Raw genomic sequence first — 11,918 nt, forward strand, 5'->3', positions numbered from 1 at the left:
ATCTGAAATTTGAACATTATTTTAGAAAAAATATTAAATACAAAACAAATAAAACAGTATTCATGCTTCAAAGCTTAAAAAGCGACTCTGTTGAGGAAATATTTTTACAAAAATAATTTTGTGATCATGTTATAGATGGAGAAATAGATATTACTATATTAAAGAGGGTTTAATTTTTATGGTAACTTAGAATCAGGATCCAGGTGATTTAGTGGTTCTTTTAGATGCATAGGAAAACAAATATAATTTTAATGTTTTAATTTAGAGGATGAAGACTCATGACCAAAAATAGAATGAGTGGCTATTTAGTTAGAACTCATGTGATGATGCTGCAATGTCATTTTAATTTAGGGGAGCTATTAAAATCATGTGTATGTCTTGATTAGACTTGAGTGAGTAATGATCAAGTAACATTTGCGGTTGTCTTGTTGACCACATTATATACGCAACTCAATTGGTTGATGAATGGTTGTTTACCATTTTGACTTACCCCTTTCCATTTCTATATTAGTGCCTTCGCCAACTCATACAGTATATTTTAATGCTATACTAATTTCTCATTTTTTTATTTCTCATATTAATATAATATTCCTCTTTTTCTTTTATAAGGAAGGAATTTTATTTTCCATTTCAAATATTTGGCATCGGACCCAGAGTTTCTTTCTTCCAGTATTTTTTTTTTGAAAGTGCAGCATTTTTCAATGAGTAAGCAAATTTCTTCTACATTTCTCGTGCCTGTGTATTATCCTATATGCTATTAAATGCGTGTTTTATTATTCGGTTTAACAGTCAATCACCCATTCTATATCAAGTGTTAATTACTTACTTTTTTCTCGTGGTCTACCTTTATTTTACGATTTGTCGTCGTTCCAATTTTTTCATCAAACTAGATATAGATAAGAGCTGGATTTCAAAGTCACGAGTTGGTGCAGAATATAGGGACGGTTTGACCAGATTCCTAGATTTTGCATTTGCCAATGCATCATCTGATGGGATGATACGTTGTCCATGTCCGAAGTGTGGTTTCCGCCTCTTACAAAATAGAGAGGATGCGTTCGATCACTTGGTGATCAACCCTTTCCCGTCTACTTACACATTTTGGATCCATCACGGTGAGAGACGCGGGGTCGAGCCCTCTTTCGACGGACAAGAAGATCAATCTGAACAACATTTCAACGCCCCGATGCTTGATATGGTCCACGATGCATTCAACTTCTCAGGACTTCCCGGTCCCGAAGAAGACTCGGAGAATGAACCGGGCGGCGGCGCTATGGATGAGTTGCCTAACTTATACAATGAACCTAGTCGAGAGTCCCGCAACTTTCAGTGCCTACTCGAAGACGGGGAGCAGGAGTTATACCCAGGATGTTCAAAGTTCTCTAAGTTATCTTTCTTGGTGAGGCTCTATCACATTAAGTCCATGTGCGGAGTGAGCGATAAGGCCTTCGGAATGATATTGGAGTTGCTCGCGGATGCGTTTGAGCATGCCCGGATTCCATCCACTGTGCACGATGCCAAAAAAGTCATAAGAAGACTCGGTCTCGAGTACAAGAAGATAGATGCATGTCCAAATGACTGCATGCTATACCAGGGCAATGACCAAGAGCTGACCAAATGCAAGCAGTGTGGGACATCGAGATGGAAGCATAAGACTAAGAAGAACTCTAGGGTGAGGATCAAGATGGTTGTCAAGAAGAATGGCAAACCACAAGCGGCGAAGATTTTTCGTTACTTTCCCCTTATTCCACGACTGCAGAGGTTATATATGTCTAGTAAGACAGCCGTTGACATGCTGTGGCATAAGAGAGGTCCTAACTCTGATGGTATGTATAAGCATCCAAGGGACGCCGAGGCATGGAAGTCATTTGACGTACGATATCCCGACTTCTCTCGTGATCCGCATAGTGTTCGCCTAGCATTAGCCAGCGATGGCTTTAACCCTTTTGGGAACATGAGCTCGAAGTACTCAATTTGGCCAGTGGTTCTTATCCCGTATAACATGCCGTCTTGGATTTGCATGAAACCCACTTCGTTCATACTCTCTATGATTATTGCTGGTCCTAAAATGCCTGGAAATGACATAGACGTGTACCTAGAGCCGTTAATCAATGAGTTAAAGCAATTATGGAGGGGTGTTGAAACTTATGATGCAGTCGAGAAAAACACCTTCAAGATGCAAGCTGCGTTGATGTGGACAATCAGTGATTTTCCAGGCTTGGGGAACTTATCTGGGTGGAACACGTACGGTGGGAGAGCTTGTCCTGCGTGCAATTTAGATGCTGAAAGTAAACGCCTTACACACAGCCAGAAATGGTATTTCATGGGTCATCGTCGCTTTCTGAATCATGACCACAAATACAGAAAAGACCGGTACTCCTTTGATGGAAAGTTAGAGGATAGAGGTCCGCCTATTAGAGTCTCCGGTAGAGACATTCTCGGGCAGTTAGAGGGTGTGCATGTCCAATTTGGCAAGGTGCAATCGGTTACGGGGAAAAGGACACGCGGACAGCAAACTCCCATGCAAATAGAGACTCCTTGGAAGAAGAGGAGTATATTCTTTGAGCTGCCATATTGGGAGAACAATGAATTGCGTCACAACCTTGATGTCATGCACATAGAGAAGAATGTCTGTGACAACATAGTATTCACCATAATGAACGAGAAAGGTAAGTCTAAAGACCACATTAAAGCTCGAAGAGACCTCCAGTCGATGGGAATCAAGCATGATTTGTGGCCACGGGAAGATGGAAAGTACCCATCTGCCATCTTTACTATGACCAATCCACAGAAGGAGCTCTTTCTGCGGACTATCAAGAACGTAGTCTTTCCAGATGGATACGCTAGCAACATTTCCCGCTGCGTGGATTTACGACAGCGCAAGTTGTCGGGGCTGAAAAGCCACGACTGTCACATTCTAATGGAATATCTACTTCCAATCGCGTTAAGGAATGCATTGCCTCTCCAAGTGTCTTCTGTCCTGGCGGATTTGTCATCCTTTTTTCGTCGATTATGCAGCAAATCCATAGACCCTTAACAACTTCCTCTCCTTTAGAGTCACGTGGTTCATACTCTGTGTCGCATGGAGACGATTTTCCCTCCTTCTTTCTTCACAGTGATGGTTCACTTGACAGTGCATCTGGTCGAGGAGGTGCGTCTCGGTGGCCCAGTGCATTATCGGTGGATGTACCCAATTGAACGGTAATTATCAAACAAAATTATTAATTTTTGCCATTAATTAGTGCTTATGACACGTGTTATATTCCCAAAAGTACCTATGCCGCCTCAAGCAGTACGTGCGTAACAAATCACAACCAGAGAGCTCAATTGCAGAGGGATACTTATCCGAGGAAATTCTCGTATTCTGTTCAAGGTACTTAGATAATGTCGAGAGTAGGATTAATCGACCATCCCGTGTTGATGATCGACCGCGTGAAGTCATGCCTGATGAGAGTGCAACCATGTTCCCAGAGGTTGGAAAGGCGGTCGGGGCTGCTTCTTTTTACACCCTCACACCAGCTGAAAAATTACAAGCTCACCGTCACGTATTGGTCAATTGCCTGTCCGTGGAAAAATATCTTGAGTAAGTGCATTTGAAAGTATCTACTTCGTATGATTTTCTACAGTTGGAGAACCTGACGTGACATTTTTGTGACGTTTGTAGTGAGTTTAGGGCGATCACAAAGAGAAAGTTACGAAGTAGGACAAGGTCAGAGTCTCACATAGACAGTGTTGTGCACAGAGAATTTTCCGATTGGTTCAAGCGTAAGGTGAAATGTTTTTTCATTTATACACATACATATTAATAAATGGTGTCATGTTATTCGTATCCCAAGATAATGAATAGTCAATTTGTTCACTTCCAGGTTACATTGGGAAGCAGCATGCTTTCAAACAAATTGCAGTGGCTTGCATGTGGGCCCAATGTTCAAGTTAGCCGATATACATCCTACAACGTAAATGGATTTAAGTTCAGAACCCTATCGAGAGAGGAAGGGTTGAAAACTCAAAATAGTGGGGTGTATGTCACTTCTGACACTAGGAGTTACGCAAGCAAGCGCGATAGTAATGTTGCCGTTGGTAGCATCTCGTATTACGGAAAACTATTGGACATCATTGAGTTAAATTACAGTGGTCAATTCACAGTCGTCTTGTTTAGATGTATCTGGGCAAACACCACATCTGGCAGAGGTATAAAAAAGGACTCTTTGGGACACACAGTGGTTAACTTAGCCTAAAGGCTGCTTGGCTTTATTTCAACCCGCCATAGCAAATCTAGATGTTTATTGTCTTTAATTAAAAGGCACCTTCGAAAGGGGCTAACATATCTGAAAAAATGGACATTGCAGGGATTGCTTCAATACCTACCAGAGTACCGCAAGAAATTCGGCTTCGGGTTCGTGACTAGCACGAACCTGCACCTTTCGCAACAAATACTAGAGGAGGTGCAGGTACCGTTTTTAATCTTTTTAACACGTGATTGTATGATTTAAGGAAAATAAATAAAAATAATAATAAGGGAGTAATTGAATGAGAAGAGAAGCAAAGAGTGTGAGTGGAATTAAAATAATTTTGTCCGATGAGTTAGGAAGAATAATGGGGTTGTGAATGAAATTGGGATGAAGACTTGTGGCTCTGTTGGGGATGCTGGTTACATCATCATATTATTGATTATTAACAACAACTCTTAATTGAGTGCATCTAGTTAACTCAATCCTAAAACCCTATAGTTTGTAAGATTACAATAATAATTCTTTATGCATTTTTGTATATTGATAAGTATATTTATTTTCCTCCTAAGAAAAAAATTCTCAAACTTTTGAACATGCTGTCTATGTGATTATGGGTGTGCCTTGAATTCAGGTTTCTGTTTTTGTTTGTTGTTTCTTCTTCCAATTAAAGAATGGAGGAGGCAGTTTGTTACTTTTGAGGGGGAGGTGTTTACCATCTTCCTTCCCATCATTTTCCCATTTGATTGTGACGACTTCATGATTGAGTTACTAAACATGTTTGTTACTTGTTAGGTACAATTACTTTGTGATTGTTTATTCGCGCTAAGAAAATTTTGTTTGTTTAGTGTTTTTAGTTAAAATACTTTGACGTCATAGATTGAGCCTCTCTTATAATTTAGAAATTGTTAGTTAGTTTCAAAGGACTAATTAATTAGTTCATCATTTGGTTTGATGTGACGACTAAGAAATCACCACTCTAGTATTATACCATGTCTTTTCCTTGAACGCGCCTAAGTATGACTTTCAGTGATATTATTTAAAGAAAGAAAGAAAGAAATGGAGGAACAGCTTGGTATATATTTCTGACCTATATTTCTGATATATACGACCATGTCAATTCAAATTTGTCAAGCATGTCCATTACTGATATATATTTCTGATTGGTCTGGCTGATTTTGGCATGTTCTTATGCAGGCACGATATCAGAATAGTCTGCAAGTTGAACTTGAAACGGCGTCTCGGGAGGAATTCACTCTTATAGAAAGACGTCTTACGAAACTATGGGAACGTAAGCCAAACCAGCAGTTTATAACATGGCGCTATTTTGTGCTTTGTTTTTTGTAAAATTTGTGACTTCTAATAACTTGTTTGCTTTTGGTGTATCCGTCAGGTTTGTCTCGGGAAAAGACTCTAGAAGTTTCGGAAGAGACTGGTGAGGTGGTTCAAGATTCAATGCTTGAAGATGACGTTGCGCCAGATAGTTCTGATGAGGTTGTCTCTAAAGGACACCAACCTTCCATCGTAACCTTTGACCTCAATAAAACTCCAGAGGAAAATGATATTTGCTGACTGCTCTCTTTATTATTAGTCTGCCTTATCTCACAAAATATTAGGACTGAACTGAACAAAGTGACTATTTGTGATTATTCATTTGCCTATTGAATTCGATGAAATGATAATGAATTTGGAATAGATTAATCTTAAATTACTATATATCTAACATTAGATTTATTTAAGTTTTGCATGCATAAATTTATTTTTTTATTTTATTGTTTATCTTATTTTATTTTTTATCTAATTTATGTTTTTCACTTTGAAATTTACCAGTGATCAAATTCTAGACCTTTTAGATATGGAGTTTTGATATCATGTCATAAAATTTTTTTTCCAAAATTTTTAACTTGTAGAAAAAGACAACAGAATAGTTATATTGTTAACAATATTTTATTTAATTTTGATAAACATTTTGATTGAATCAATATAATCAACGGTATATGTCTGCCTCCTTTCTCCTTCATCTCACTGAATAAACATAAATGAAATAATAATAATATATGAAGCAGGGGAAATTAAAATATTAAATGAGCATAGAGTTATTTAAAAATGTTTAATTATTTGATAGTAAACATTTTTTATATACGAACGGTGATTCCAAAGACACATATAATTCATCAATGATTTTCTTGAAAGCTGGAGAATCATTGACTCCAATACGTGGAACATTTATCAATTTCTTAGTTTTATTAGTCAGAATATTATAATCAGCAAAAGTAAAAAGCTCGATTTGAATAGCTTCTTGAAATAGCTAATAGGCCTTTCTTATCAATTCACTTACTTCATCATCTGCTCAAGTTTACACTACTCATGATTAATAAATATAAAAGTAAAAAAAAGAGAGAAGAAGAACACAATAGATTACTTCAAATATGTAACCAAAATAGTCTCGAATACTTCTTAAAAATTAATATATACAGAACACAATAATTTGTTCGTTAAGTATTTATGTTTTTTTTATTAGTTTAAATTTTGAAAGAAATAATATTATGATATGATATTAGAATTTTATATCTAAAAAATTTAGAATTTGATCTTTAATAAATTTTAAAAATAAAAAATAACATAAAACAAATAAAAAACAGAAAAATTCTGAAAAATTAAATAAATCTAAAAAAGGCATTTGTTTGAAAATGAGTGTTAAAAATATAACACAATAGATTATTTTTTTATTAATTTAATTTTTTAAAAAAATTAATTTCATAATAGGAACGATGAAGAATAAAATATAAATTTATAAAAAGCATATATTTAAACAAAAACTATTAGCGTCTATTATAAAATTAAAAAAATAAACCTAACGAGCTCGGAGAATAAAATTAACATAAATATTTGTTTATAAATATATATATAACAAACTAATATAATCGTTAAGTATTTATTTTTTAATTGTAATTTTTTCTTCGATACCTACTAATACTTTTAAAAAAGATACAAAAAACCGAAAAATACAAACTTAAATTTTAAATTAGATAAGCCACCGCTCCTTAAATCCTTATTTTTTTCCTAATACCAATAATCCTTATTGGAGCTTGCTTCGTCCAGTACCTCTCCTCCACGTCCGTCTCTGCGGTGTGCCAGCGTCCTGGAGCCCCTTCTCTCGCTGTCCGATCCCCGGTGGTTCCTCTCTTACCCTCAAACCAGTCATCCCGCTAGAGGTAAGCACGATTAATCCTGGATAAAATTAAAGAAACAGCATAATCTTACTCTCGTCTTGGCTAATGATATCCTTTCTGATTCCCTCTCACCCCCGATTATTAGTTTTTCATAATTTCTCTCATTAATGAAGAGCCGCCCTGCACCATGCGAATAAGTGTCCCTTTTACATTCATACGTTGCAATGTCTAGTTAGATTTATTTTCTTTTAATATGATTAATTAATTAAGCTTCTTCAAGAATTTGCTGCAATTCCACATTGAAGTGCTATTTTTTATTTTAAATTGAGTATTATTATTGTACTATTTTGAGTACATTTGGAGGAACCCGAATTTTATGTGTACTAATCTAATAGTTAGACTTTTTTGCAATTCTATTCCAATAGTACACCACATTCTTATGGTTCTAGGCATTATAGAGAAATTGGAAGTACGTCAATGTTAGTTTTATGTCTAACATATTTGAGTTCCTTGTTAATATACTCTTTTAATTGACAAACTCATGTACTCTCGTATTTATCGAATGCAGTTGGGACCTCTGATAATTTATATTATGATGTACATATTAATTGTTATATTCGGGTTAATAAAAATGATACATGATTAATTATATTTAACATAAATAATTGAATAAATTGTGAATATATCAATTTTTTTATGCCCCACATATTTGATTTCTTTGTTAACATGCTAATCTCAACTCATGTACTCATGTACTCATGTAACTGGGGTATGCCGGTGTCCTTTTTGCATGTTAATTTATATTATTATGTACACATTAATTGTTATTACTTCGTTATAATTCGAATGCAGTTGGGAAAGATATCTCGGGTAAGTCGTTTCACGAAGAAAGCCCATGTAGACACAGCATGTCAGCAGCCTCAAGTGGGAGGTCATGCGGCTTCAACTTCGCAGAGAGCGGACTGCCCAATTCCGCCGCCCAGTGGCAGTAGTGCCCCCACATCCTCGTCTTTACGCCCCTTTCGTCCACCCCGAACCGAACCACTGCCTGCTCCACAGGCTTCCATGAATGATGTTGAAAACTCGGGGCCGGACGCCGAGGCAGATGAGGTAGATTCTTTTGACCAACATGTTGATAACCTTTTAGCTGCACAGGATGCTCAGAAGCGCAAGGGACGCAAGACCACAGAATTTTGGGATGTTAAGACAATTGGTATAAGAGAACTTATTTAATTCTACTTTTTATTGTCCCATTTTTTCTATAATTTATTCGCAGCTTGACTCCAATGGTAGCTAACTAATAATTAATATTTTTTACAGAATCCGATGGCACAATCAAACAGGTCAAACTGAGTGTGAAGGAAGCTATGAAGCCACCTAACGAAAGAAAGGTTGTACTCAGGTTTAACAGTGCACTGCAACCAGTTGGGGATGAAGCAGGTTTACTGAGCGGCATTATGGGACTGCTAGGATCTGACTACACCAAATTCCCAATCGGCGAGAGGGACTGGAGAAAGGTTCGCACCAGGGAGAAGGTCTATAATGAAATAGTAAAGGTAAAATGTTATTTTTATTTCTTCGTACCATTCCAAACTCATACTTTGAACACTACTCACAGCTTAATTCTAATGTTTCAGGAAATGTTCCATTTTGAAGAAGATAGTAGAGGAATTATAAAGTCTGTAATATTCAAGATGCTGGGAAGGGCTTGGAAGGAAACGAGAAGCAGATTATACCATCACTACTATGACGCAGAACTTTCACTTGCAGCAAATATTGAAAACCGCCCAGATGGAATTACTGCGGAACATTGGAGAAAGTTTCTCGATTATCGCAATAGCGAAGAGACACAGGTAATATAGTTTTAGTTTCATATCAGACAAAGTCTATTTATGTTACATTTAGTTCGTTAGAACTAGTGTCTAGTAACTCTTAATTTGATGGCATGACAGGAGAAGTGTAAAAAAAATGCCGAGAATCGATCAAAGCAGCTTTACACCCACATCGGCGGATCAAAAAGCTTGGCAAGGCTCGGAGAAGAAGAGGTAATCTAATTTTGAGAATGTTTTAGAATTATCTGTTCCTCTACCTTATTCACTTTGTCGTCATTATTGGTACAGTCGGAATGACAAAGGAGGAGAGTTAGTAGAGGAGAGTTGTATCTCTTAACGCACAAAAGAGATGATGGCTCCTATATCCATGATGCGGCTCGCGCTATTGGAGTAAGTAATGTGTTTTTAGTTTTTTAAATTTTATTGGAAGTATGTGCGGTTAGCGACTAGCTAATAAATGCTCTTAATTGCTTATCTATGTGTGTAGGAAAGAATTGAGGCTATTGAGCAAGGCGATGAATCTTCTAGACTGTTATCCCAGAATGATTCGCTTGCTCAAGCTCTCGGAAAAGAGCGCCCGGGTAGGGTGCGTGGCATGGGGTTGGGACCGACTTCTAGTCAAGTCTTTGGTATGAATTCCCATCAGCCGAACAATAGTTTTGAAAGGGAGGAGACCCAAAGGGTGCTGCTTGAACTGCAAGCAGAGTTGGCAGCAGAAAAATTGAAAAGGAAGGCAGTGGAGGATGAAGTAGCAGCCGAAAAGACCAAAAGACAGGCAGTGGAGGATGAAGTAGCAGCTGGGAAGGTCAGGATGCAGGCAATGGAGAGTGCTTTGATATGTCTACTTCAAGGGCAAGGTAGGGAGCTGCCATCAGACGTCGCCACATGGATGAGTGCGTTGGAGGGACAGATTAGAAAGTAGTTCTTAGGATTGTGGAACCTTTTCTTCTTTCAGATATACACTTTTATTTTGTTGATTATGCAACTCTTAGTAAGGAGTACACTTTGTTGATATTCGGATAATTATATTAATTAAGTTAATGGTTTTGCTATTGTCGTTTACCCTGCAATTTATTTTTCGGGATTTTAAATAATTTAACTTACTAATATTAAGAATAATTACAAAAAACCGAAAAAAAATGTACATTGAAATAAAAAAAAAGCGTGATTGCCAGTGTACAGAACAGTATTTTTGCGGCCATATAACTGAAAAATAGTGGCGGTTGCGAACTAGCCGTTAGGAATTTGAAAATTCGGGTTAGGAGATAGCGGGCCAATTACATTTCAAAAAAAGATTGGCCGTTAAACCGCGACGTTTTCAAACCGCCGGTAAATGCATTAGTCTTTAAACCGTGGCCATTAAACGGCGGCGGTTTGAAACCGCCGAACATTTCGTGTCGACTACAGATTTCCAGATCGCGGCGATTTTAAACCCCCGCTAAACATTGCGACGCTAATCTTGGATTTTGCGGCGGTTGTGCCAGCGGTTCCTGAGAACCGCCGCAAAATCATATAACCACCCCCTAATAAGCGACGCTTAACGAACCGCTGGAATCCCGTTTCGCGGCGGTTTAAAACCGCCGCAAATCACTCCAGGAACCGCCGCTAACACCCGGTTCTCTTGTAGTGTCGTGATATTTTAGCCATCTTTAGGTTGTTCTTATTTATGCATTTGTCTACTAAATAAATCTAAAAAGACTATATATGTCATTTTATTTGAATTATAATTTATGGACATAAATACTTTTTTTTAAATAATAATAATGATGATGGATGAACGAGTATAAAATTATGAATCATAAAGTGAGATGAAAAAGTACAAAGAGAGAAAGTTTCATGAAAAATGTGTCTTCTTTTTATAAATCAGAACTAACGACTTGTGCTAGCTATCTCCTAACCGTTGATCTTGAATTCAACAGTAATATGGGATAATTCTTTGCAACAATATATAAAATCATTACTAGTGATTTAATTTCAAATGTTACTTACAATTTTATTAAATCTAAAATAATATCCCATATCTCGGTAATATATACTCAAATTATAATTTATTTGGATTACACCACTTTACTTATTATATAAAAAAATTCGTATATGCATAACACGCATAACACCTGTATATATGTTGGATGTCTTAAATCAATCATTAGTACGAAATTTATTTTTTATATAAAAAGGATAATGATATATTTGTCTAATATTAATAATTGGAGTGTTTTGTATATTTGTGAGTAAATTCAACACGCAAGCGTGTTAACACAGTGTCGTATATAATTAATACTAACTAATTAAATAAGTAAAAAAGATAAAATTAAAGTAAAAAAAAATATAATAACTAACTACATTATAGGATAATAACTTTCATATTCTATAAACAAAAAGAAAAATTAAGTATATATGTATATTATGACTAAAAATTTGTCTTAAAATATTATTTGCACACTTATAAAAAAATTAAAACCAATTAAAAATTTTTTTATGTACAATAAAAGATAATTCATATTTCATATCTTATTACTTTTAATAGTCTATGCAGTTGACTTAGTAAACTTAATCCAAATTAAAATTTCATTTATTATCAGCCAAATTAACATATAAATTTGTTTACTTTTCTCAAGCATTAAGATTTTGAAAGAATTGAAAATAAAATATAAAATTTACAGAGAATATTTGTCCTATCCATATTT

The 11,918-nt window shown here is 36.1% G+C and overlaps 3 protein-coding genes and 1 long non-coding RNA gene across 5 annotated transcripts; all 4 read left to right on the plus strand.

Annotated features, from left to right (window-relative positions):
* On the plus strand, window positions 9–1,103 carry LOC110271223. Its single transcript, XR_002361693.1, has 2 exons — window positions 9–705; window positions 933–1,103. It is a non-coding gene; the product is annotated as an uncharacterized LOC110271223 (long non-coding RNA).
* LOC107639803 lies at window positions 1,395–4,217 on the plus strand. 2 transcript variants are annotated; one of them, XM_021121678.1, is made up of 4 exons: window positions 1,395–3,198; window positions 3,371–3,580; window positions 3,662–3,767; window positions 3,864–4,217. In XM_021121678.1, exon 1 carries the CDS (start codon window positions 1,421–1,423, stop codon window positions 3,032–3,034), a length of 1,614 nt encoding a protein of 537 aa, XP_020977337.1. In that variant the 5' UTR covers window positions 1,395–1,420; the 3' UTR covers window positions 3,035–3,198; window positions 3,371–3,580; window positions 3,662–3,767; window positions 3,864–4,217. The 2 variants fall into 2 exon arrangements, with proteins under 2 accessions (XP_020977337.1, XP_016198889.1); XM_016343403.2 differs by having other exon boundaries at window positions 1,395–3,580.
* On the plus strand, window positions 8,136–9,453 carry LOC107637024. The gene is made up of 4 exons (XM_016340480.2): window positions 8,136–8,612; window positions 8,720–8,955; window positions 9,037–9,252; window positions 9,352–9,453. The coding sequence occupies exons 1-4, from the start codon at window positions 8,150–8,152 to the stop codon at window positions 9,451–9,453; spliced, it is 1,017 nt and encodes a 338-aa protein (XP_016195966.2). The 5' UTR covers window positions 8,136–8,149.
* LOC110270768 lies at window positions 9,533–10,260 on the plus strand. The gene is made up of 2 exons (XM_021120218.1): window positions 9,533–9,621; window positions 9,719–10,260. The coding sequence occupies exon 2, from the start codon at window positions 9,827–9,829 to the stop codon at window positions 10,151–10,153; it is 327 nt and encodes a 108-aa protein (XP_020975877.1). The 5' UTR covers window positions 9,533–9,621; window positions 9,719–9,826; the 3' UTR covers window positions 10,154–10,260.

This window comes from Arachis ipaensis, chromosome B04, assembly GCF_000816755.2.
Source record: "Arachis ipaensis cultivar K30076 chromosome B04, Araip1.1, whole genome shotgun sequence".
NCBI lineage: Eukaryota > Viridiplantae > Streptophyta > Magnoliopsida > Fabales > Fabaceae > Arachis > Arachis ipaensis.